This window comes from Colletotrichum truncatum (assembly GCF_014235925.2).
Source record: "Colletotrichum truncatum strain CMES1059 chromosome Unknown Contig_0009, whole genome shotgun sequence".
NCBI classification, from domain to species: Eukaryota; Fungi; Ascomycota; class Sordariomycetes; order Glomerellales; family Glomerellaceae; genus Colletotrichum; species Colletotrichum truncatum.
In genome coordinates, this window is record NW_027222406.1 from 406,763 (window position 1) to 432,577 (window position 25,815).

The 25,815-nt window shown below is 52.4% G+C and overlaps 7 protein-coding genes across 7 annotated transcripts; 6 read left to right on the forward strand and 1 right to left on the reverse strand.

Moving 5' to 3' along the window:
* Positions 1-6,182: 6,182 nt before the first annotated feature.
* Positions 6,183-8,533, forward strand: CTRU02_212651 (glycosyltransferase family 2 protein; the record flags this gene model as incomplete). Its single annotated transcript, XM_036723518.1, has 2 exons — positions 6,183-8,115; positions 8,175-8,533. 2 exons carry the CDS (start codon positions 6,183-6,185, stop codon positions 8,531-8,533), a joined length of 2,292 nt encoding a protein of 763 aa, XP_036584794.1.
* A 1,110-nt stretch (positions 8,534-9,643) lies between these two features.
* CTRU02_212652 (lmbr1 domain-containing protein) lies at positions 9,644-11,791 on the forward strand (the record flags this gene model as incomplete). The annotated part of the gene is made up of 2 exons (XM_036723517.1): positions 9,644-9,954; positions 10,012-11,791. 2 exons carry the CDS (start codon positions 9,644-9,646, stop codon positions 11,789-11,791), a joined length of 2,091 nt encoding a protein of 696 aa, XP_036584793.1.
* Positions 11,792-12,285: 494 nt separating this feature from the next.
* Positions 12,286-13,599, forward strand: CTRU02_212653 (coiled-coil domain-containing protein 55; the record flags this gene model as incomplete). The annotated part of the gene is made up of 1 exon (XM_036723516.2): positions 12,286-13,599. One exon carries the CDS (start codon positions 12,286-12,288, stop codon positions 13,597-13,599), a length of 1,314 nt encoding a protein of 437 aa, XP_036584792.2.
* Positions 13,600-13,947: 348 nt separating this feature from the next.
* On the reverse strand, positions 13,948-14,276 carry CTRU02_212654 (mitochondrial import inner membrane translocase subunit tim13; the record flags this gene model as incomplete). The annotated part of the gene is made up of 2 exons (XM_036723515.1): positions 13,948-14,124; positions 14,193-14,276. The coding sequence occupies 2 exons, from the start codon at positions 14,274-14,276 to the stop codon at positions 13,948-13,950; spliced, it is 261 nt and encodes an 86-aa protein (XP_036584791.1).
* Positions 14,277-14,970: 694 nt separating this feature from the next.
* CTRU02_212655 (L-type lectin-like domain-containing protein) lies at positions 14,971-16,095 on the forward strand (the record flags this gene model as incomplete). Its single annotated transcript, XM_036723514.1, has 3 exons — positions 14,971-14,993; positions 15,072-15,095; positions 15,165-16,095. The coding sequence occupies 3 exons, from the start codon at positions 14,971-14,973 to the stop codon at positions 16,093-16,095; spliced, it is 978 nt and encodes a 325-aa protein (XP_036584790.1).
* A 3,875-nt stretch (positions 16,096-19,970) lies between these two features.
* CTRU02_212656 (camp-dependent protein kinase catalytic subunit) lies at positions 19,971-20,852 on the forward strand (the record flags this gene model as incomplete). The annotated part of the gene is made up of 1 exon (XM_036723513.1): positions 19,971-20,852. The coding sequence occupies one exon, from the start codon at positions 19,971-19,973 to the stop codon at positions 20,850-20,852; it is 882 nt and encodes a 293-aa protein (XP_036584789.1).
* A 1,896-nt stretch (positions 20,853-22,748) lies between these two features.
* On the forward strand, positions 22,749-24,615 carry CTRU02_212657 (uncharacterized protein; the record flags this gene model as incomplete). Its single annotated transcript, XM_036723512.2, has 7 exons — positions 22,749-22,835; positions 22,920-22,991; positions 23,077-23,138; positions 23,194-23,375; positions 23,428-24,032; positions 24,092-24,281; positions 24,371-24,615. The coding sequence occupies 7 exons, from the start codon at positions 22,749-22,751 to the stop codon at positions 24,613-24,615; spliced, it is 1,443 nt and encodes a 480-aa protein (XP_036584788.2).
* Positions 24,616-25,815: the final 1,200 nt, after the last annotated feature.

Consider the following 25,815-nt stretch of genomic DNA (forward strand, 5'->3'; position numbering starts at 1 on the left):
AAAGAATTGCCGCGTTGCTATAAACTCACCTGCAATTCACCTCGGAGATCTTGTATTTAAGGATTCACATCAGGGGCTGGCATTGCCCAATGTTATTTTCGTAAATATGTTCAAGAAAGATTCTTAGTATCCATCATCGTTCTTTGCCAAGAGGTCTAATGGCTTGGCTACAGCCACCTTGCGGGTTGTCGATTGCTGGTAAGGCTCAGCGAACGGCCGTCCGCAGGCTTTGCAGCTGTTTCTTAACGTCGGGGTGGCACTCGGTCACCCACTACCACTGCCATATGGGGACACTGTCCTCATCTATCGCCAACTTGTACTACATCGCAGCCAAAGTGAAGGCAATGTGCTGATTTGCCTAAATTTGATTCGGGGAAATGCTCCGGAGCCGCTAAAGCTAACGCGCGGCAAGTGTAAGGAGTATCTCTCGGATCCGGTGAAGTCGCTGTGGCGTCGCGGGCCACGTCAATATAGCGCCAGCCAGAGATTGCGACTTTCGATTCCCCACCGTGTAGTGACAATCTAGTCGTAATAAAAAGAAGAAGGCACAAGGAGAAGCATCGCAGAAAATGTAGACAGGGGTTATTGATCGAGCAAGGGTCTGAAGCCATCTGCACCGTTTCTGTTACGAATCGGCACATCGGCAGCGGCTGACCGGTTGGTCGACTTCAGGACACTACGAGTCCCACTATGCAATTCCCTCTCTCTCGCGCATCGACCTCACTTGAAGCTGATGGCCAAAAATACCTTACTGCTGACTCGTCGTCCACCGGTAAGCTGGAGCATTCGCCCAGTTAACAGCCCCTTGAAACATTGCTCAACGATGAACCACCTCTTGAGGCATATCAGAAGAAAGACTTGTTGAACAGTTCACAGCATATTAGTTCGATCAGATGGCAGGAACGATGGGGTTAAATGTTGCAATTATGAATACCGTGAATGATATCCATCTCTTTGAAGCGTCAACTTTTGGGTGCGGAATTGTGTTACTGAGCCGTCGCACGAAAACCCATCTTAACATCTTCAAGATCGTATAAAGCCGTTGCCAGACAACTTTGAGGTAGCTTGACCAAGCTCTTTTTTGCCATGGTCACGCTGGACGTACCAGGTTTGAACACCAAGTGAGTGGGATGTGGACTGACTTTCGGTTGGATCTTGGAGTAGCGCCGTTCAAACTTGTGAACCACACCCCAACGCTGGCTGGGCTGGGGCAGAAACGACAAATAGAGCTCTAAAGTTGCACAATGCAACCTGATACTTAATCAGGTTGCACAAGGACACAAGGTTCTCGGACCAGGTCAGAACTGGTTGTCTGAAATTCTAGGTTTATTCCATGGTGGAGTGAATTCCACGGCCTTGGAACCGGCTCCGAGATGGAGTAAATATTCTCGCTTGGCTCACCGGTCTGTTGAGGCCCATATTCGAGTTTGATTGAGGGCTGCTTTCAAGTTTCGATAGCGCGCCCCTGGCTCGTGGCAAGGTCCGAGCTCAAGCATAGGTATTGTGACGAGAGTGACAGGTGAAGCCTTGGCATCAAATAGGGCTTTTCAGGGGTACATGGTTCCCCAATGCCCCTGATGTAAGGGATTGTTGAGTTCCGCAGTTCTTAGCTGCGTCAGGTGCTTCTTCTTCGAGCCCACATATATTAACATCGCTCAAAGGTTTAACTTGATAAGCGTCGTTTGATGGTCTGGCTTGTTGTGCGTTGCAGCGCGTTGAGGAAAATGTTAATAGAGTCGGGGAAGAAAATGGGAATAAGAAAAGGCCAAACGTCGCCTCCGAAATGCCTGCTTTGCAACACTCTCCGGATGGGGGTATGCTAATTTTCATGACTAGCCTGGCCCGTATCTGCACTGGGAGCCATACAGCATGAATGACACATAATCGCTCCTGGTCTAGCGGTCGATGGTGTCGTTCTAGGCCTGCCGACCATGGGAGAAAATGACCATCTTCTCACAGTGCAAACTTCGCTGCAGTCCTGCTGAGCCGATCAAGGGAACCGGAAGCCTAGCGCAGGCAGCTCGTATTTACCTGATGTGAGTTGACGGCAAAGAATTTTTGGCTCTAAGCCATCTGCAACGACCTGTGTTTTGGTGTCAACTTTCTACAAGTTGGAAGCAAACCGGCAAGAAGAGTATATGCCATTCGATACTGAAGAGAGAAGAAAACGAAATATGAAATAAAGTGAAGACGAAAATCGACCAGTTACCTGCTTTCGGGGCGAGGGCGTTCCAGGCAAGATTTGACCGGTTACTGGGTTTAGATATTTAAGCCTGACCCTGAGAAAGATTCATAATGCCGTCTTTTCTTTAGCACATCATGCTTCAAAGTTACCTAAGAAACAGCGCGCTTTAGAGCCTTGATGATTGATTGGATACCAGAGCCCTCGCGCTATCAAGGACGTGTATCTGAACGACATAGATGTCAAGGGTGCATAAGTCCAAAATAAGCGAAGACTATGGTAAGTCATGCGCAGGATAGCAATGGTGGCATGCTAACAAAGGTTGGTACTTTGCAAGTCGCACGCGGTTGACAACGGATGACAGCTTGGCGTCTCAGCAGCTTGACAGTAATGCTGCCCTGCGAGCTAACGACCGCCGGCGATGACTGTCGAGGGAATTTGATCCGGGGTTAGTTTCGTGAGCAAGTGCGCTGTTCAGAAACATATGAACCTCTCAGCACTAGGAATCGCGGTTGAAAGTCCTGCCAAACGGGTGAGACGGTTTGCTAATTTAGAAGTCCAAGGCAACCTGCGCGTGTGCGATGGACCGAAGGACGGCGGCAAGCCCGGCAAGACCAGCCTTGAAGACAAAATGAATAAATCTTTTGGCCATTTCCGGTTGAAGAGCTCATTTGTCCATTCTTTGATCATTGGAGAGCCACCTCATCAGTGCCAGTCTTTGTAAGGAGCTATCATGTCCACATCCGTCATAAGACTAGCGGGACCAGAACGATCCAGCCTAGGAGAGGCGAGAATGGGACGAAGGAGGCGATGGTACGTCGGCAAGCAAAGCGGCACAGATAATCAATGACCAACGAAGCGCCACCATCGGAAAGGGTTAATGTGGTGGCCAGACTTGATCCAATATCCTACATCATGCAGCATCAACAATAGATATGGATGGTTTGTAGCGTATCGGATTCAAGATCGATATCCTGGTAATGGTAGGACGGATGTATGCATAGACAAGGGGTCTGCGGCATTGGCGCGGGAGGTGCGGCTGCGGGAGATTTGATTGTGAAGACCAAAGATGGATTGGGCAGATAGTAAGTGTGTAGTTGACGGGATCAGCGGATAGATGCATAATCGATATATAGGCATACGCCGTGCGATGACCAATAAGGATTCTCCCGCTTCCGGGATAGGCAAAGAGCCGATCTTCGATTTCCGCAACGAGACAAATCGCACCTGCAAGGATTAAGATACGCAGAAAACAACTCCGGATGCGGGATCGCCGCCTGGGACCTGCTGTTGCCCGCACTTGGCCCCCCCCCCCCTCCTCCCTTCTCCTCCAACCTCATGGACTCCTTCAGTCAAAACCTGACGACTGTTGTAGGCCACGAACATATGCCCTGGTTGTTTGTTATGCCAGCGGAGAACAACTCAATCTCCTGACACGCGACGAGCTAACGCACAATGCCACAGCTTCAGCAAGCCACAACACGCCCACCGAGCCCTTAACCCCTCTTAGTTCGTCTCATCTCGGCTCGTTCTGCCATCTGAACGGTGCCGCCTCTTCCAAAATCGACAATTTAAGTATATGCCCCAATCCTTCTCGCTCACTGACGAATCTCTTTTTCTGCATTGCCCTCAGACCAAACGATTGGGGGGAGAGAGAGCGCCACGACCAGACCCCTGGGAGCTGCTAACACCAGATTTGACGGCAAGTGCCAGGCCCATGGTGTCATTGGTTATGATAACACACCCTTCTCCTTAAAAAAACGAGAAGGGGTTACACACCGGTTTTGTGTATGCTTTTCAGTGCACTCCCCAGCCTTGCTGCTTAACAACGGCTTCCTATCTCCATCGTTGCTAGCGCCAGGTAAAGGGGCATACATCATCGCCATCACCAGATCCAGAACTCGCTTTTAGAAGCTATCCAGACCCGATGCTTTCTCGCCTTCTCCGAGCAAGTCGTGAAGTCATCAAAGCCGACATCTTTGTTAGATGAAAATCTTGCTTGTATCGAGCAAGAGAGGCAGTGGGGCCTCGAAGCCGAAGCTTAAGCCAAAAGTCTTCGACTCAGATGGCTGTGAGACACGCTCTTTAGCGCTGGGTTTTCTCGTACAAGTGTTGTGAATAAGGTTACCAAGGCCTCGGAAAAGCCTGGCAGGTCTCGCCGTGGCCAGGGGCCTGAGATGAGGTGGACTCGTCGTCTAAAAAAACAACCGTCCTGCATTTCGCGGACTGTGCGAACCTAGCGCTGGCGTCTAAGCTGTTTGGTTCAAGCCACGAAGGCGAGCGGAGGATTTCAGTGGCCCAAGACCTCCTGGAGGCTTATCCCGCGGTGACTCTAGTCTCAAAGCGGAAAGCAAAAAATAAAGAATCTATTCCGATCCTAGCTACGTATCCTGGCTAGCGGCATTTGCTTTTGTCTGCTCATCCTGGCTTCGAAGCTCTCCTGAAGCCTCTGCGGTGCTGTGGTTAACTAAGAGGGCGCCAAGTCAAGGCGTCCTCGGCGTCCCTGAGCTAGAGAGAGCAGAACCTCCTGTTCCCCTGTTCCCAGTGTGACCCCTCATTGCAGCTTGGTATCAGGCACCTGATTGAGGCCCCAGCTGGTTGCTGGTCCTCCTAAGGAGATCTGGGCCAGAGGATCGACCACCTTGACTAACATACCATGATTCAGTCTTGGTGCCGCAGAATGCCGAGCACTTCATCTCTCGTTTTTCTCTATATTTCGTCTTTCAGCCACCGCGGTGGTTATGAGATGTCCAATCTTGGCATCTTCGGGAAGAATAGCATCTGCGGGTAGGCTGGAGATGGAGGCGGCGATGTGTTGACGTATATCTGAGCTTGTAGAGGTATAATATTTGCCTCACAGTACAACGACTTGGTTATGCCGGGCTTGGGTATGTTACCTTTGCGCCATACGGCCTTGTTTTTTTCTTGTCAATTTCAGCTCTGCTTTTGCTTCAGGATGGACAGAGGTTTCTATCCATGTTTGTACCTGCATACCCGTCTCCCATGCAGTGCACGGGTGGCGCCAGCTTCCCAAATACACAGCCAGGCAATGCCGCTTGTCACCGATTCCAACTAACGTACTAGTCTCTCTCGAGCGGGCAACTTAGACTGGTGGAACCCACCTTTTGTACCGAGACCGTCAGGTGCTGGCTAATCCAGTCGCTGTTTGTTCCCCATCCTCGAGTATGGCCTTTCATTGCCGCCGCCTCTTATCTGCCCGTACTGTGATGGTGGTCCCGGCCAGTCCAGGCAATATTGCTCAGCTCCCGGTGCCCCCGTGTGTACGGCTTTGGCTTAGGCTAGTCTTTGTCCTTGGCTCTCCTACCTTACCCACTGAGAGAGGGCTACACTCTGTGCCCGTCTCAAATATCTTGAGCCTGTTTCCCGTTTCCTCGCTGACTGGGCTTCTTTCTCACCATCCACTCACTTACAGTTCCTGATTCACTCTTTCTTTACCCAGAAGCTGGAAGTGGTTTGACCAGCTGTGGTTCCTTCGTTTCAAACTCTCACAATATGGATGCTTTCAAGTCATACTTTACGCCGGCCCAGGGGGGGAGTGCCGAGCTTAGCCAACTACCAAGCACGTCGACTTCGACCAGAGTGCCATCAGGCAATACGCTCCCTATGCCGTCATCCGCAACTCTATCGTCCGAAAAGCCTTCCCGAAGCCATAGCACAAGAACATCAGCTCGGCAGTCTACAACGAGCCTGGCGCTCACAGCGGGCATGAAGGATAAGCATGCAAGCAGCATTCTTGACCTCAGAGCTGATGTCACGGTACACAGCATTTACCAGGACCAGCTCAGGAAGATGTATGCTTCGGCATGGAACTTGGGCGAGGGTGTTGTGCTCAAGAAGGGACGCAGCGATTTCGTTTGCGCCCCTCCCCAGCTTACAACGGTCCCCTTTGGATTCTACGACATGGTTCGCCAACTCAACGTCAGCGTAAGTCGGACCAAATACCCTATGTAATACCAGATCTGACAGATAATAGTGCGCCATGACGGTCAACACCCCAGTTATTCAGTCTATCATTCATGGTCTCCTCAACAGCGGTGACCCTAAAGATTCCATTCCTTTGGCTGGAGGCCTGCAGCTGCAGGTTCTCCCGAGGATGACCGATTTGCCCAGGTGCCAAAAGCATCAGTATGCGGCTTTCATCCTCGACCCACCACTGCTTGCTGTGTGGGATGACGATGCGAACAGAATTCATGCGAGAGCCGAGAGTCTCGAGCACATGATCATCTCCTTCATTTGGAAGACAGAGGACGGCGAGGATGAGGAGGGCGACGAGAAGAACGAGAAGGGAGTTGAAATCAACATTCATGAACTTTCCCCCGCCGCCCTTGAAGAGGCGCTCAAGGCCGAGACTCGACCAATTCAGCTTACCAGCTCCATGGTCGTTTCCCTTGCCTTGGGCCTGTCTGTGTCGTGCTTGGGTCTTGGTTACCGAGCCCTTGCATTGCAATCTGCTGTTGACGGCACATATACTCGTTGGGCGCTCGTTGCAGTCACTCCAGCCACTCTCTTCATTTCCTTGTTCTTCTTCCTCTCGATCGCCGGTAACATCTTCCAACTTGTCGGTCCAATTTCTGGTGTCAACTCCAACTCCAAGAACTACTCTGGCAAGCCTCCTCGCCGCATGAACCCTGTAAACGGCGAGCTGCCTCACGTCACTATCCAGATGCCGGTCTACAAGGAGGGTTTGAACGCCGTCATCAAACCTACTGTGCTTTCACTCAAGGCTGCCATCTCAACCTACGAGATGCAGGGTGGCACTGCCAATATTTTGGTCAATGACGATGGTATGCAGCTTATCGACGAGGATGAGGCACAGGCTCGCAGGGACTTCTACGAGGAACACAACATGGGATGGGTTGCCCGCCCCGGTCACAACCCTAACCCTCAGAACCCCGGCGAGCAGCCCTTCATCCGTAAGGGTCGCTTCAAGAAGGCCTCCAACATGAACTACGCTCTGATGACCAGCATCAAGGTCGAGGAGAAACTTCAGGAGCTCGAACGCGGAACAAGGTGGGGTCAGGAAAGCGAGGATCAGGCTTACGCAGAGGCTCTCACAGTAGTCCTTGAGGAGTCTGAGGGTCGCACCTGGGCTGACGGCAACATTCGTATTGGTGATTACATCCTACTCATCGATTCCGACACTCGTGTCCCTCGTGACTGCCTTCTCGACGCTGTCAGTGAGATGGACGCTTCCCCTGAGGTTGCCATCATCCAGTACACCTCCGGCGTCATGAACGTCTCGGACTCGTTCTTTGAGAGGGCTGTCACTTGGTTCACGCAGATGATTTACACCATGATCACCTTTGCTGTTGCCAACGGTGATATTTCTCCCTTTGTCGGCCACAACGCCGTTCTCCGCTGGTCTGCGATCCAGGATGCTGCCTCCTACTATGACGAAGACGATGGTTATGAGAAGTTCTGGTCCGAATCTCACGTCTCTGAGGATTTCGATATGGCTTTGCGTCTCCAAACCGCTGGCTACTCCATCCGCTACGCTGCTTACACTGGCGATGGCTTCAAGGAGGGTGTGTCCCTGACTGTCTACGACGAGCTGGCCCGCTGGGAGAAGTACGCCTATGGTTGCAACGAGCTGCTGTTCCACCCTCTTCGCTTCTGGCTTATCCGTGGTCCATTCACGCCGCTCTTCCTCAAGTTCATCTGCTCTAATATTGCTTTCTACCGCAAGATCACCATCCTGTCTTACATCGGAACGTACTATGCCATTGGAGCCTCATGGAGTCTTTCCTTGTTCAACTACTTCTTCACCGGCTGGTTCTTCGGCGAGTATGACAAGTACTACCTTGATTCTTTTGCAACCTACTTCTCGCTCATTATCGTCTTCCCTCTCTCCGGCAACGTCGCCCTGGCTGTCCTTCGCTACAGACTGGGCGAGAAGTCTCTTCTCGCAGCCCGTAAGTTCTTGCTCATACTATCACATAATGCCTACATGTGCTAACTTTGTGCGCTCTAGTGTGGGACAACTTCAAGTGGATGCCCATCTTCTGCATCTTCCTTGGCGGTATTCCTCTCCACGTTTCCAAGGCACTGCTCTGCCATTTCTTCGAGATCGACATTCAATGGGGCGCGACGTCTAAGGAAGTCGAAAACTGCAACTTCCTCGAAGAAATCCCCAAGATTCTCAAGAGCTTCGCTGGCACATTCGTCTTCTGTTTCGGTGTGACGGCTCTTGTTGTGTGCGGCTACTACGTCTTCCCCGTACAATGGCAGATCCGCACCTTTGCGACCATCTTCCCGGTGTGCGTCAGCGTCATCTCGCACTTTGCACTGCCGGTGCTCCTGAACCCAGCGTTGATGAAGTTCACTTTCTAGAGCAAGAGTAATGTAATGTTTAGCGGCAGCCTTGGATTATGACAAAAAAATGGGGTCTGTAGACGGAGTTACTTTTGGTAAATGTGTATTGAGGGATAGACGGTTAGCAACGTGCATTACACTGCCCAGACGATACGGGCCTCCTTCGTTAGTAACTTGTCTTTGATGATTAGAATCGTCACTGTAAACGTAAAATGATTAATACCTATGATATTTTAATACATCAAGATATCGATAGGGGAAAAAAAAACCGTTCCAACTTAAACTGGCTTAATGTGCATTTCGACTTCGTTAAGAGTAAACCTAGGAGTTCTAACCGTATTGTTGGTTGGCTGGCTGGCTGCTCGAAGAGGTTTACACTAGGTGGTAAAACACGGCTATTACATATAACTCGTTGAATGAAGGGATGCATGACTTGCAGCTATGTAGTATACAGTAACCCACTCGCAGGATGCTTGTACGCTTGGCCAAGACAAATGGGCCCAAGGGGAAACACTGAAAATGAGATCCATTAACCTCCTGAGTGATCTTCACCGTCAACCAGGAACAGGGAATGGGCAGTCTGATCTCGTCTAGAGCACCACGGCCAGAAGGGCTGCTCCAGTGGGGGGCCCAAAGCGGACCTGCCGGGAGCCAAAAATGGAGCCTGTGAAGTGTTATGTATTTCATCAATTAAATTGGAGCGTACAATACATGGGCAACCTGAGAGTGCCGTGCAGATGACGTAAACCGTCTCCGAGAGAAGAAGTGTGTCGCTTGCGGACCTTCTAACAATCCGGGCCCGTGCGCCATGTGACCTTGTCGGTACCGTCCCTGCCAAAACACTTTACAGAGGGTGCTGCTCCTTGGTATCCGATTAGCCTTGAAAACGGGCAACCTCTATCTACGGCGCACTTCCCACCTTCCGTTGCGCACTGCGAAACTTCTTGTTTGTCCGTTCGCAAAATCTCACCCAACGTCGAATTCTGTCTGCAGCGCCAACAAGGGAAAAAAAAAAAAAAAAAGAAGAAGAAGAAAACACCCCCCCACCGAAGAGAAAGAAGCCATAGCATTTTACGAATCAAATAGAGCATTGCACCCCATGGACACACCTCTGACACCACCGCCAACATGTTACACATCGTGAGCGCTTCGTCGCCAGTGCCGTCGGAGATTTTCGCGTTTCTCGCGCTACTCTCTGTCTCCGTCGTTGTCCTCTTGATTCTTCGCCACTACCTCCCTCTGCGGACGACACCGGCTTTCTACCTGGTACCCATCTTCTTTGCGTTATGGCTGCCCGCGTGCATCGTCCTTCTTGTCCCCATCGACCTCGCTTCGAGTGCGAGAACCGACGACGAGGCCACTCGCGGCGTCTGGCTTCCCCAGCGGGTTTTGTTGGTATCGTGGAGGATCTCGTACTGGCTCACCTTCGCCCTGACATGGTATGCTATTCCCCTGTTTAGGCCGGATGTTGCGTGTGTTGACAAATGTTGCAACAGGTTTATTTTACCCATCCTCGGCGAGTACTCCGACTCTGGCTACCGTGAGCCCAAAGACAGCCTCATGTATTCGCTCCGACAAAACGCGCAGTACCATATCATGGTCCTGGGCACAGCTGGCATCGGCCTCGCATATCTTTTCATTACATACAACCCAAGTCTCACGGCGATCAAGACTTCCTTCATGGCCCTTGCCTATTTTTACGGCTTAGTGTTCGCTATCTATTTGATGGGTCACGGCCTAGTTTCAATTCCCCGACGACTATTTCGATACTCCTCAATCAGTGGAAGACTGCGAAGATTACAGACTCGTGCGCCCAAGTTGTACGAGAAGATGGAGGACTCTCTGTTAAACCTGGAGGATGTTGAATTGCAGGTGTCGGAGCTTGGCCGCCGAAAGACAGGAAGTGCTGTCAAGTTCTCGGAGTGGATCGACGAACTAGTCGAGACCGCCAACCTTCCCGAATCGCATCCTAGATCATCGACATTAGGCGTCTCTGCTGAGAGCCGGAACTTGCCAACAGTTATTACGGAGAAGTTCATGGCGGATTTGACGAGGAAGTTGATGCGGGCCCGGCATGCGCGGTCACGTTACGTCAACGAGTGGAACGACCTACTGAAGGAGGCATCTGAAACACAGGCCATCTTGGACTCGGCTGCTTCGAAGAAACTTGAATCTGATGCCCCGTCACCCCACGGCGGATTCTGGGATCGCTTTACTGTTCACACGCCTTACACCCGGTACCTGTACTATTACCACGTTGAACCGTACGCCAGCATCGCCCTGGGCGCCTTTCTTGCGGCAGCATCGGCTTTGATCATCTGGTCCGAAGTGATCAAGGCTGCGTTCCCCCAGTTATCCGTCATCCGTCTTACTGTTGTCCATCACTGGGTGGGCGAAAAGGGCCAGGTTGGCTTCGCCGGCCAGGTAATCTCCGTCTTCTGGCTTCTGTACATGTGTGCAGCTACCTTCATCACAATGACAGAAGTGAAGACATGGAGAGGACGCGCGCTTGTAAGGCGCAACACGGCGTACGAGTCGGCCTTCTGGTATGCCGGCCAGGTTGCCAAGCTCAGCGTTCCCCTGTCTTACAACTTTATGACGTTCTTGTCGAGTACCATTTACAAGAAGACAAGGTTTTACGACTTTCTCGGACGACTTATCGACTTCTCGTCTATAAGTCGCTGGGCCGACTATCTCTTCCCTATCTTTGTGCTCGTCCCTGTGGTCGCTACGCTTTTCGGCTTGTACGGAAAGATCAAGCGAATGTTTGGCTTCGGTGGCGACTTCATCGACGAGGACGAAGGCGATGGCCGAATCTTTGGCACTGGATCTTGGCGTGAAGGCCGGGACTTGATCGAGCGCGAGCTGGGCGGCAACTCTGCCTTGCGACGGCGCGAGGAGGCCTTCGCGCGACTAGAAGGGGCTGGAAGGTCTGCACCTGTTCTAACCATCCCCGGCGGACGTAGTGGCGCCGCAGCTTCTCCCGCGAGATCTCCAACTCGAGCTACACAAGGCCGCCGGCCAGGACAGCCGTCACGCACGACACCATACCGTGATGAAGAACCTGAGGAAGAGAACTTCTTCGAATCGCTCGGGCATCGCATGAAGAACACGATTGACACGTTTGAGCCTCCTCAGTGGTTTCAGGATATCAAAAAGCCCAAATGGATGGGTGGCGATGATGATGAACCAGGCAGCGGCAGCGGTGGTGTAGGCGGTGGCGTGGAGTCTGACATTCGCCGATGGTTCGGCGGCGAGGGACGTGTCAGGCTGTAACCGCTGTTATTGGGGTTGGCAAGTATTATTCATTTTATTTGTTCTTTTTGGATATCCTCATTTCGTCGAATTCGAGTCTCCACCAAGAGCTGGGGAGAACGCATTGCTTGGAGTTTGGGCTTGAGTTCCCGCGCCAGAGGATGAGATGGAAGTTTGACCAGTCTCGCGCATTTCCCTACATAGACACGTTTTAATGGTAGCCTGCGAGAGTCGGCTCATGTGTATGAGATAGATATATGTTACATAAAGTCCTGATGCGAATCACACACAATTAATAGCCGATAATCATACAAGGAAATCAAATCGATTTTTCATTCTTCCCATACCGGTGTAAGCGACATAAGTACGCAACAGGGCGAGGAATTCTTCACATATCGTGCGTCACGTCATGGTGGTGGCCAACCGGATCCGCTCCGGCTGCACGTCGGTGCCGGGGACTGACGGCCGGCTGCAGTGGTGGGGCGCCTGACTGGACCGTGCACGGCGCAGAGCACATGGCGACAGTGCATCTTTCGGCTTTTACCTCGAGCTTCCCGCTTCGAGCTTCCCGCTTCCAGCTTCCCGCTTCACAAATCAACGACCAAAAAATGAGCAAACCAGGACTTTCTTTCGGCCTAAACTTCTCCAAGAAGCCCGGCGCATCGAAGCCTGCCGCCGCGAAACGGAGAACAGCATTTGGCGGCGGCGGCGACGACTCGGACGACGATGCGACGAACGCGGGCAACAACGTCGAGACCCTCGACGAGCTAGGCGGCTTCGACGTTGACTCGTCGACTCCATCGTCGAGACGAGAAAACGGCCGAAAGAACAAGAACAAGAATGCGCCACCGACACAACCCCCCGCCGCAAGCAAAACGAAGAAGCAGGAAAGCGCCATGTTTGGCGACCTGTCCAGCTCACTCGCCTCCCGCAAACACGCCGAGGCCGCCGAGGAGCTGGATCCCAGCGTATACGATTACGACGGCGTGTACGAATCATTCAAACCGCAGAAGAAAACCACGCAAGAAGATTTCGAGAGGAAACCAAAGTACATGAGCAGTCTGCTTGCGGCGGCCTCGGTGCGGAAGCGTGACGCGCTGATTGCCGAGGAGAAAAAGATTGCACGGGAGCGTGAGACGGAAGGCGAGGCGTACGCTGACAAGGAGAAGTTCGTCACGGAGGCGTACAAGAAGCAGCAGGAGGAGAATAGGCGGATCGAGGAGGAGGAGAGGAGGAGAGAGGAGGAGGAGGCGAAGAAGAACAAGACCGGGGGCATGAGTGCTTTCTACAAGAACATGCTCAACAAGGGCGAGGAGAGACATGCCGAGGTTCTCAAGGCGGCCGAGGAGAAAGCTAAGGCGGGACCCGCGGCGACTGAGAAGGACGATACTCCCAAAGAAAAATCCGAGGCCGACATCGCGCGGGAGATTAATGAGAAGGGCGGCTCTGTTGCCATCAACGAGGAGGGCCAGGTCGTGGACAAACGACAGCTTCTCAAGGGCGGCCTCAACGTCGGAGCAAAGAAGAAGGAACAGATCAGGCAAGAGGCGGCGCGGCCCCGGGAGAGCAGACCTGATCGCGGATCCGGCACGGGCTTCGTTGGCTCCGGAGGCAAGGGCGCCATGCGCGAGCGGCAGACACGGATGCTGGAGGCGCAACTCGAGGCGGCGCTCAAGCGGTCCCGCGAGGAAGAGGAGGCCGAGAGGGAGAAGATGGAGAATGTCACGAAGACGAGGAAGACGGAAGGGGATATTTCGAGCGCGAGAGAGCGTTACCTTGCGAGAAAGCGCGAGGCGGAGGAGGCCAAGAAGAAGGCGCAGGCAGAGTAGAAGAAGAGTCCTACAACAAAGATACCCTGAGAAAGAAAGTCATTTCTCTTTTCCCAATGCATATACTTGCTCTTACTCAAATGGCAGCTTTGTGAGATTGATTCATGCTTCCTTCCATTGTTTTATTTTCATTTGTACATGTCGCAGCTTTCATGCCGGGTCGTCCATGCGAAAATCCCCTCTATAGAACTTTTGCTGCAGAATATGCCCCAAGCCGATGCTTCCCTCTTTTTTGGGCCTCTCATTGCCCTTCTTTGAAATTTGTTATCATTGTTGTACAGTGGTAGCACATTAATAGACATCCACCCGTCCGTTTCGTTCCTCCCGCCAAATGCTAATGGGGTTTGTTTACAGGCCGCTCTGGTTGCCAGACTCCTGCTTTATCCTGTTGATGTAGGCAGTGTTGACCTGGTTCCACGCCGCCATGTACTTCTCCATGCACGAGGTCATGCAGGTCGTCTCGCCGCTGGAGAGAGAGGTGCCGGGCTTAGGAACGCACTTCTCAAAACAGTTCTCCTGGAGCTTCTGTTTGTTGGATGGTGTGTTAGTATCTAATACGGACTGTTGCGCCTGGGTGGGATCCTTGTACGTACGTCAATGAGAACGCGCGCGTTGGCAAGGTTGGCCTCCTGAAGGACCTGCTTCATAACGGCCTGCTTGACGGAGCTGGAGTCCATTGTGACTGGCGGGCAAAGATTTAATAGGGTAGTTTAGTAACGAGAGAGTTGTCGAGTGAAGGTGAGTGACGTTTTCAACTGTGAGAATTGCACCGAATTTCGCAGAATGCGGCTAGCTTCGCATTCAATTCAATGCTGAAAAAGTTGGAATGGCTTGTGCTGCAAGGCTGCTGTGGCTGAGACCTCCAAACCTGAGGCAACCGACTTCAAGCCACGACTAACCTCATTGAAAGCCGGGAGGGACATCTTTACAGCGACAGGACCCGCACATTGGCAGTTAAAGTGCGCTGTGGAAAAGTAAGGTACCCAAAACAGAGCACACTCTTACCCCCTGGAAACTTCCCTAGTGCGTCGGACAGGGGTGGGAGCTCTCCAAAACGTGCCGACCCCAGGAATCAGGATCCATCAGCCAAAAAAGAGGACAGCTAACGGCTGGGAAGAACACACGAGTAAAACCCACCACCACCTTTCGTGTGCCGAACGACGTCTTTCCGTCGCTGGACCTTGCGGCTTCTTACCTCCCTCACCGGCGGCCCCTCCTTCTACGCGTGACATCTAATAGTCTCCTCCGCACTCTTTTTCTTCCTTTTCTCCGGGTTCTTCTTCTGTTTCGGTTCGGCAGCAAACATGTGGTTCAAGTCGTCCGTGTCGGCCCTATGGCTGGCCGCAATGGCCTGGGGCACCGCGAAGGCGGATGATGATGTCAAGAGCATTGCGGTTCGTATTCCCTCCTCTGCCAGTCTCTGCGCAACGGAATTGGAATAATGATGACAAGACTGACTCTTGGTGTTGCAGCTTCGAACGCACTCCCTCACCCAGGTTCGCGATTCCTGCTGCCACGTGCCACACCCCTGAATGCGATTTACTGAAACTTTGTTCACGATGTAGCCCTACCTCGATTCCGATATGGCAAGTCGGTGGTATGACTTTGGCGGAGACACCATCGTCCGGACGGACTCGTATGTGGCATCCTTTCCATCGCACATTCGTCGGAAAATTGTATGAAAGAGAGGCTAAACAAGGGGGACATCGCAGCTATATCCGTTTAACCTCAGACCGCCCGTCGCAAACCGGTTGGCTCTTCTCGAGAGTTCCCCTGACTGCGACAAACTGGGAAATCGAAGTCGAGTTTAAGATCCACGGCAAGAACCAGCTCTATGGCGACGGTTTCGCCATGTGGGTGACCAAGTCTCGCGCCGCCCAGGGTACTGTCTTTGGCGCTCCCGACAACTTTGAAGGTCTTGGTATCTTCTTCGACACTTACAAGAACAACCGCCCCGGCACCGTCTTCCCCTATGTCATGGCCATGGTCGGCGACGGCAAGACCCCCTACGATAAGGACAACGACGGCAAGGGCACTGAGCTCGCAGGCTGCTCGGCGCGTGGTATCCGCCATGCCAGCGTCCCTACCAAGGCCAGAGTTACCTACTTCCAGGACAAGCAGCTTAAGCTTGAGCTGCAGTACAAGTCCGAGGACGACTGGACCCTGTGCTTCGATACGGACCAGCCGCCTGCCATCCCTCAGATCGCGTACCTCGGTTTCACCGCTGAGACTGGTGAGCTGAGCGACAACCACGACATTATCTCTGTACAAGCCAAGAACCTGTACACGACCCAGGCCACCAAGGGATCTAGCAAGCAGACGACCCCTGGCAGCGGCAAGGGCAGGAAGGGTACCGGCTCCGTTAAGCAGCCCAAGGAGGGTGGCAGCTGGACATGGTTCTTCCTCAAGATCTTCCTCTTCTTCGGTCTTATTGGTGGCGGTTATGTCGGTTACACTGCCTGGAGGGCGAAGAACGACAAGAGACACCGTTTCTAAACGTGAATAAAGAAAGATTCCGGCAGCTTTCTAGGCCGAGATAGCAGAATGACGGAAAAGTAGGCGGCGGCAGCAGTGGCAGCGGCAGCTTTGGTTGGATTGGGAAGAGAAATGACCGTACATATCAACATTCACAAAACATCTCTTGCATGGGCAGGTCAATGAAAAAACCGAGGTCCTAGGTTGTTATGGCTGTTTTTGTTTTTATTTTTCCCTATCACTCACTCATGTTTCTTACCTTTTATGATACTCGGTCTGAGATGAATCAGGTGTATTATACGACCATTGGCCGGGCCAAGCTCGGGTGAAGACAGATGCATGTATGAAAGCCTCGCTCGCCTGCTGGTTACGATAGGTACGGACATCCTTGCGCGCTCCCTACGGTAATCTTCCTGAATGTAGTCCCAGATCTCATCATCCTGGGAACAAAACGAGATCACATGGATATGGTCTGAGACTAGAGAAGAACCGGCAAAAAGCTGCAGAGGGGGACCTGTCTGGCACGTTGTGCCGTCAAGCCGTCACGGCTTGGCATCTCTAAAAGCTAATTAGAAGGTGCAACTCTCGATGTAATGCCGGCCGACCTTGCTGTCCGGCTGGATCGATCGGCGGTTATTTTCATCTGGTATATGTTTTCACTTTGGCATGGCATTCGACATCGGCCGTGGTATGATTGTTACGAAATAGGTGCAACTTTGGCTGAATCACCGATGGCCAAAGCGTGACTTCTGGATATGGCGAGTTGTAGAGTATTTCAAAGCCTAAATATCATGTTTCGATTTATCATCACCATCATTTTGGCAGGGTATCATAGTCTAGCTTGTGTGAGTGTAAAGCTCCCCCCATCTTCCTTGGCCGTAGTCACGCCGACATTCCTTGGAAGAAATATCAGGACAATCAGAATAAGCCAGGGATATCTGGCCTCGTTTTTGAGTGTTAGACTCTCGAATATTTGAGTATTAGATTCTCAAAAAAAGAACAAAAAGAAAAAAAGGGTGAAAGAATTCCAGAAGACAGAGAAAAAGTAGCAAGGATGAACCTGTTGTCAATGGCCGCTTGCGGATATAATGTTACGTAGAACGCAAAACTCGGTACTGAAAGGGTTGTTTGCCTTCCGCGGTGGCAGCCGTTCCCAACACATTCGTCAAGCTCGGGAATTTACTGCTTGACAGCCAACTACCTAGGTGACTGGCAGGGTCCTTCGGATAAGTTTATGATGGTTGCTATGGTTGTTGACCCGGGTTGCCGGGACTTCTGGGATACGGTAAAAACAAGAAAGCGGCTGCTGGAATTTGGTTCCTCGTGCGACCGTGGGTGGCTGTTTCTGCTGGGGCGAGCGTCTCATCATGTCTCACTTGGGGAACCAGTAGCTGAAGGGCACTGCCAAAACCTCGGAAGCATCAGTTGTTGCCATACCATGCCCAGACATTACTGGGGGTTCGGGCTGGTTATGGTGAAGGTTTCGGTGGAGTAAGTACGGGAGCGGCGGACAATGGGGAGATGCGGAGTCAATGGACTTTGTCGGCAGAAGGAGGGGTGAAGACGGCCGATCGTTGACAAGTGCGGACATAGGAGGACGGGAACGTGAACTAGGGAGTGATGAGCGAAGGGGGAGGAATTGAATTCGACGTCTTACTTTCTGGGCGTAGCGTGACGGGGTTTGAGGTGAGGTGAGGTTGGTACGTGCCTTTCCTGGTGTCTGGGCAAGCTCAGCTGAAGAGGGCAAGGAGGGGAAGGACGGATAGCAAGAGCCCAGTTTTTGACGTCTCCTTCCCACTCTTTCAGGTAAGTTGGGGATGGCAGGCACATTACTGGGCGAGAGCAGGTAGAGGTAGTGAGGGGTCTTAAGTCTTGAGCTACTAGTAACTGCACGGCCTTCGGCCTGTCACCCACCACACATACACACACACACACACACACACACACACACACACACCCTAAGCACAGAAATGTGTTTGTATATCAGTGCCTCAGAAGGTTGCATCCTCCGCATTGGCAGAAAACAGCAAGAAACAGCGAATAAACATAATGATCTCTCTGATTGACATGAATCGCCGGGACTCGGAGACAGTCAGGCAGTTGGGAATGTCTCTGTGGTGCCCGCAACTGTGACCTGTCGAGATTCAGGTCAGTTTGCTTGGCTGCCCCTACCCCACCTTTGCTGGGCTGGCAAAGCTGGGGAGCACCACCAAAAGCAACGTCTCTACCAACCTACAGTAGTGGCATAAGCAAACTGAAAGGCCGTACAAGGTACCATCCGATCCCATCCAGTCCATCAGGCCCATCGGCATCCCTTCCACTCCCATACATACCCTTCTTTACCCTTCCAAGAAGAACTGCCTGCTTCCGATCATCCTCGAAGCATACTGCTACCAGCCTTCGCTACCAATGCAACATCCATACTTGCACGTCTGAAATTCCAAAGGACGATCTTCTCGTTGCTGCTCTCGGTCTCTTCCCGTGACCCCGTTGGCCCAATTGGACCATCCTCGGCCCAGTCCATCTACGCTCCTGGCCCCCCCTGTACACGCCGTTCCCGTCTAAACGCGGGCGTCGACAAGTCTGAACCACTTCCGCCTCCGCCCACATCCACGCCCACGCCAACAGCAAGCATCCACTGCTCCCACCTTCACGGCCGCGGCCAGAAGCGAACCACCTCCGGTACCTTCCCTAGCTCTCCCGTCTGGTCTGCCTTAGCAATTAGCCACTACTTACCACTCCTCTTCCTACTACTTACTACTACTACATCATCATCGACCTCAGCTTTCCGATACGCCTGGCTCCTCCTCTTCCCTTACCCCTCCTCTCGCTCTCTCTCCTTCTCCTTTTCCCTCACGCTCTACGCGATATCCTCAGTCTCCCCACGCCAGCTCCTCGGCTCCTCCGTGTCATCCTTACAATCAATTGATGGCAGCAGCTTCCACTTAATCTTCGGTTCCATCTGTCCCCAGTTATCGGGGCACGTAACGACTCAGTCACACTCTGGTACCTCCCTACCTTAATTACTCCGCCCACAATCACTTGTCCATACAGGGCACAGAGATCCCGCTCTTCCTGTTGGCAGACCCAGAGAATCCCAGACGGCGACGCAGATGCAGCAGCCGATCTGACGCTGAGCTGCCCTGTCATTCGAGCCATCTGTCGCTTCCGACTGAAAAAGAAACCAAGGCCAAAATCCTACCCTACGGACCTTGCATTTACTTGAGAGGGGGACCCCCGAATAAGCGCAAGCTTCATCATCTGTTCGTTTTCCCCTCTACTTTACACCTTGGCCTCAATTTCAACTTTCCCCGTCCTTCTTTGTTGCAACTCAACTCGTCTGCATCTTTTTTGTTGCCCTGCGAATCAATCAGTGCCGTGTATTCACCCTTTGATCTGTTGCAATCTGTCACTTGCTGCTTAGACTTCACTCAACCTGCGCCGTAAACTTACACCAATATTCTGCCTAGCATCAAGAATTAGAATCTCGCGGCTTCTCCGCCCCTGATTGCAGTTGCATTTTACGATTTCTGCCAATTGGCCGGCTTACAACTGCTTCCTGTCATACTTTAACCGCAATTCTGTACGTTGTCAACTGCCCCTTCCCTCCCGCCAAAGGATTCGCCTATTGGGGCCCCATTGTTCCTAACAACAATAGGTGGCGGCTTTCCCTCTTAGAGGAGCAGGTGAAGCTAGCTTTCCCCCGCGCTTCTCGTTCGGTCAATTCACAACTCACCTAACAGCCCGACCGGGCTATCCCTTGAATCGACGAATCACTTTTGGAACCGTTCTTTCCCCCATACATTTCTTGCTTGCAAACGTCGTAGGCCCCAGCACCTGCGCATTTCCCCTGTTTCCACGGTGTACGCAGCCCTTCACCCCTCTCCGACTTTCATATGCCTACCCTCGGCTTCCTCAAGAAAAAGCGGACGAGGGAGGCCAATCAAGACCCTCAAGGCGCTAGCCTACCCACCAGCCCGGTGACGCCGACCTCTTCGAAGCCTTTTGACAGTTCCATCTCGACCACTCTCTCCTCGCTATCCTCCAATTCGCAGGCGCCTTCCCACGGCGGCACTGGACAGAAGCCGCAGCAGGATCCGGCCTCGTCCGACGCCGCAAAGAACCAGCAGATGTATCCCGTCAGCGTTCACCCCCCGCCAAACCAGTCGGCACCCCACCAGCCACACCACAACCAACAAGGCGAGCCGCAACAGAACCTACCGAGCATCAACAACCTCATCAATCCCCCTCAGCATGACGGTGCGAGTAACGGTCACAACTACCTAAGCCAGCCATCCCATGTCCCTCAGCCCAACCCAAGCCCCGGCACCGATCCTAATCGCCTCCAGCAGCAGCAAGCCCAGTCGATGTTACACCCCCCGCAACAGCAGCAGCAGCTGCACCAGCAGCACCACGGCATGCCGCAACAGATAGCGGACCAGCAGGTCCGTCAGACCAAGGGGAAATACACGCTCCAGGATTTTGATATTTTGCGGACTCTAGGAACAGGCAGTTTTGGAAGAGTGCATCTGGTGCAATCCAAGCACAATCAGCGCTTTTATGCCGTCAAGGTGCTGAAGAAGGCGCAGGTCGTCAAAATGAAGCAGGTCGAGCACACCAACGACGAGAGGCGCATGTTGGGCGAGGTCAAGCACCCGTTCCTCATCACATTATGGGGAACGTTTCAGGACTCCAAAAATCTGTACATGGTGATGGACTTTGTCGAAGGTGGCGAGCTGTTCTCACTACTGAGGAAATCTGGCGTATGTGCAAATTAAAGAAAACCCCATCGCCAGTGGCCGAGCTAACCCTGCTTCGTAGCGCTTCCCGAATCCTGTCGCAAAATTCTACGCCGCTGAAGTGACGTTGGCGCTCGAATACCTACACTCGAGGAATATCATCTATAGAGATCTCAAGCCCGAGAACCTGCTGCTCGACAGGCATGGACACCTTAAAATAACCGATTTCGGTTTTGCCAAGCGAGTGCCAGACAAGACGTGGACACTTTGCGGCACCCCAGACTACCTGGCTCCTGAGGTCGTCTCGAACAAGGGCTACAACAAGTCTGTAGATTGGTAAGCGTTAGCCACTGCAAAAGGACTGGTTCTTTCAGTTTGTTAACCCCGGTCTTAGGTGGTCTCTTGGTATTTTGATATACGAGATGTTGTGCGGGTACACGCCGTTTTGGGATAGCGGGTCGCCAATGAAGATCTACGAAAACATCCTCAAGGGCAAGGTGAAATATCCGGCCTACATCAACCCCGATGCGCAGGACTTGTTGGAGAAGCTGATTACGGCCGACCTCACCAAGCGGTTGGGCAACTTGTACGGCGGTCCAAACGACGTCAAGAACCATCCGTGGTTCCAAGAGGTTACTTGGGACAGACTCGCGCGCAAGGATATTGACGCGCCCTACACTCCCCCAGTCAAGGCCGGCGCCGGTGATGCAAGCCAGTTCGACCGATACCCTGAGGACCCCGAACGCTACGGTTCGACTGGACATGACGAGTGGGTTTCACTTTTTCGAGTAGTCCAAGGATTATGCTAACGTTGTGTTTCAGATATGGCCATCTATTTACTGACTTCTAATGTCACTCTCTTGGATCAGAGTCGGGATGGCACTGTGAATGAGCTCGCATGTGTCGACCTGTGGGCCGTGTTCGAATAGTATAGGGCGCTTGACAGACGCTGGGGGTCTCGTGAATCATGTCTGCACTGTTTTGGGCGCCTGGATGGTGGTTTGGAAAACGGACAGGATAGCAATGACGGGGGTTGGTTGGAGGTTTTTAAGGACCCGGAAGATGGAAAAGTGCAACACGAGACTTGTCACCGTATTACTTGGTTACATCAATACCTAACAGCGATTATCTTCCACATGCTGCCAGGGGGTTTGTGTATGGGCAGGGCCAGAACGCTGCAGGAACAACTAAAGCCGGGCTAGGGACGGCCAATATTCATGGCGTGGAAGATGCTGGCAGGGAAATCAGCTGCAATAGTGAAGATGACGGGCGTTCTGTAACATCCATGACTACATACATTGCACCCGTCGCGCAGTTCCTCCTGTCCCACTGAGTCGGTCTCATGCGTTCAACTCCGGCTGGGTCGCCGCACTGGAGCAAGTAAGAACAACCCCCCCACGCAGCTGCGGACTTAGCGCACAAACAAGCTCCAATGGGCTCTTATCCGAGCCTATTAATGCAGAGGGGGCGACGGTTCGTTCTGGCGGTGACAGGGTGGGGTGCGGGGATTATTGCCAGGGCTGTGGGACGGTGAAGGCTACAAGCTTTCATAGGCGACATTGAGAGCCCGCCCGAATTCCCTGCTCAAGGCGCTGTGGGAGGCCAACGTCCAGTGAGCGAGGGTGTGGCAGGCAGTGCCCCCTAGCCAATTGGATTGGCGGTGGGTTTTAGAGTGCAGATTGCATGGGCCGGACTGGGCCCGACCCGACCGCTACCACTGCTCCTGCTGCAGCTTCTACTGCTGCAGACATGGTAGAAAGTCACGGGGCTGGGCGGCTTATGAAAGGAGGCCTTCTGGAGCCGTGATTGAGGCCTGCATGAACCTACAAACTCTTTTCCCGCTTTTGTTTTCGACGGCGTAGCCTGGTTTTGTTTTTGTCCTAGAGATTGGTGAGTTGCTTCGAGCGGTGCCATACAGGTCAATCGAAGCTCAAAATGGACGATTATATGTTCCGCGAGCATGTCAGCCAGTGCCGCCAAGTCTCGGAGGCGACACACTATGTCGAGATCCTCAACTATTCGGTAAGTTTTGAGGCTTCGCTGGAGAGGAACAGGATGAATCCCTGGCGTCAGCGCAGACAGAAAAGAGGCTAAACCAATTGGCAGGATCCGTTCTACGATTCGTCCGAGGAGCATCCCCTCACCATGGACGAGTTTGATAACTTTCTCTATCGGCGGGTAAGTACTATGTATCGATATTGAACAACTTAGTTCTAGTGGAATTGTGAAGGCCCCGTCGGCTGACGATGTGGCTTTTCTTTAGGGCGCGTTTGAGCCTCCAAAGGTCAAAGAGGGAGTGAAGCTGCTTAGTGGCATTCGATTAGTGTAGGCACTGACTCCCAGAAGCCACTTCCAGAGCAAGTGAGTTGACAATTAGAAGGCTTCAGAAGAATGCCCAGCACAAGGACACCTTCACGCCTCACACGATCTCATTTACAGCCGATGCGTATGAGTCTATGGTCCGAGCTATGCGGCTGCCATTCAGGGCCATTGAGGGCACCAGTGTCGTTGGCCCTTTCTTCTGGTCCGCCTATGACCAGGACGATGAAGACCCAACTCTACGTTGGTCCATCACATCCATAAATGTTCTGAATATACTCACTGACATTCTCAGAAATCATCTTCCGCAAATCTGATGTGCGAAAGAAGGGCAAGACGCGCGGGTGGGAAATCATGCTTTCTCATCGTTTCAGCACAGGCATCACATCGGGCTTCGTTAAGGGCACGCCGAGCTCTGACATTGTCGCTGCGATCCGCCAATTGACGTTCTGCGCGAAGCAGGTAGGGCACCCGATGCTACTGCCTGTCATCATTCTCTCGCACGACTTGTCATCGCGAAATGACCAAAAACAGCGCGACGCTCGGGACTGGCTGCGCAGATTGGAGCACGCTGTGAGCATGCGCAACGAGATCGAGGATGAGGAGGGCTATGTTAGCAAGGACGGATATCTAGAGGTCGACGCCATCAGCCGCGACCTCGTCGAGTGCCACAGTCAGGTTCTATGGAAACGGCCGCAGGCGTACCAAGAGGTGGTCAAGGAGCTCGAAGCTGCCATGGCGCTATTCAAACACAAGGCCCCCCAAGACAAGTTTACATTGGAACTGCATAAACTGCACCGGAGCATGAATGCCCGATTGGACTTTTACAGGATTAAGCTCAAGGGAATCGAGAATTATCAGGCGACGACGTTGGAAAGGCTTCATATCCAGCGAAGCGCGGTATGTCGCTAACGCCGAGGACATTGAAAAGTATGCAGGTATACTAACGCCTGAGACAGTTGTACAACTTACTTTCCCAGAGAGAGTCAAAGATTCAATTTCAAATGGCCGGTGAGCAGAGAAGACTTGCGCATGCAAGCAAGAGGGATAGCACAGCGATGAAGACGATCTCGCTACTTGGTGCTCTGTTTTTGCCCGGGACTTTCCTGGCATCCGTTTTCAGCATGACGTTTTTCGATTTCGGAAGAGGTAAGTTTGGCTACTCACTTCAAGAGAAATGTTTTGGCTCTTCGTTCAACGGCGGTTTTTCTCCCCGGAAGCTTTGCTAACTGCCGCAGACGCCGACCCCGTCATCTCGACATCACTCTGGGTATACTTTGCTATCACGATACCCTTGACCGTCATCATTGTTGTCGGATGGATTTGGTTCGATAGGCGGCGCGAGGGGAAATTTGCGGTCGAGGATGCGGACCTAGAGAAGAATATCGAGCACATGGAGGCCGACATTATGGCCATGATGAGAAAGCGGACGATGAGCAAAGCCAACACCTGGACGTCAGTCACAACGCCTATACGGTTATAAAGTTTCGAGAAGCGAGTCTGACAGGGAATATAGGAAGACGCAGTAAAGATGGCGAGAGAGGCGACGAGAAAAAATTGGCAAAAGAAGCATGTCGTGTACAGCGGGTGAGTTTCGGTACGATACTTTTAACATTCAGATGAAAGATAAGGGGGCAATGTGGTGGAGGGATACGTGTATATACTATCGCTATCACGCCTTACGACCTGACGACACTTATGAGCGAGATACATTATAAATCAACGGTTTATTCAAATAGCGGATGGAAACGATAACAGTCAAGCAACGCTTGGTTTAGTCACATAGTCTAAAAGTTTATATAGCTAGGATGATGTTGAGCTGACCATGAGCATGAGCATGGCCCACATGACGGGTGCGGCCCGTTCCTCATAGCTTGGACGATTATGCTCGAGCACGGGGCCGGTTGTCGAAAGTCTTGGCATCGCATTGAGACGATATCAAATTTCGTGCAAGTCACGCTCCAAATACCGCCTATGAGTTGCGGCGCTGTTTCCTTCGTGGTCCATTTTCCCTGTCTGGTACAGCCAAAGGCTCCCCAAGGAGCTCTCACGGCTTGCAGGGATGCCAGACCGACATTCCGGCACTAAAATGAGGGGTAAAAAAGAAGGGGTTTGGCGGGGTCGCGTCGTTACAATCGATAAGGAAGGGGCAGTTCGCCCATAAGCATGTGGTGGTGCTCCAGAGCGAGGAGCGACCGACCCTACTGCACCTGAAGCCCCGACGGTCTGGGCGAGGCCTTTACCGCTAAAGATCAGCTAAAAAGGACCCTGTGACGACATTACACAGGGCTTAGGGGGGTGGAGGACGCGTACGGACGGCTCATAACGTATCCCACAACTTACGAGCTGCCACGATTCCGACTTTTGGGCACAGAGCTTTGGCCCCCTTTTGGCGGAAGAACCACTCATCTTTTGACTTCTGTGCCACCCTTGTCGAGTTGGGTGGGCGAGCCCCTTCTGGATCGTCGGCTCAATTCGCGAGGGGAGCGGGTCAAAAAGCAAGATTGCTCTGTCCTCTTATTTTCTTCATAGTGCTTGGCGGGTTGACGTACTGCCACATATATGAAAACAGGCCTGCAAAGCTGGATACTGGGAAGAAGAAGAAAAAAAATTACACAAAGGAGGCAACAACACTTACCTCTACCACGCAGCTCAACCAGCTTCTCACTGGCTGGCTTACACT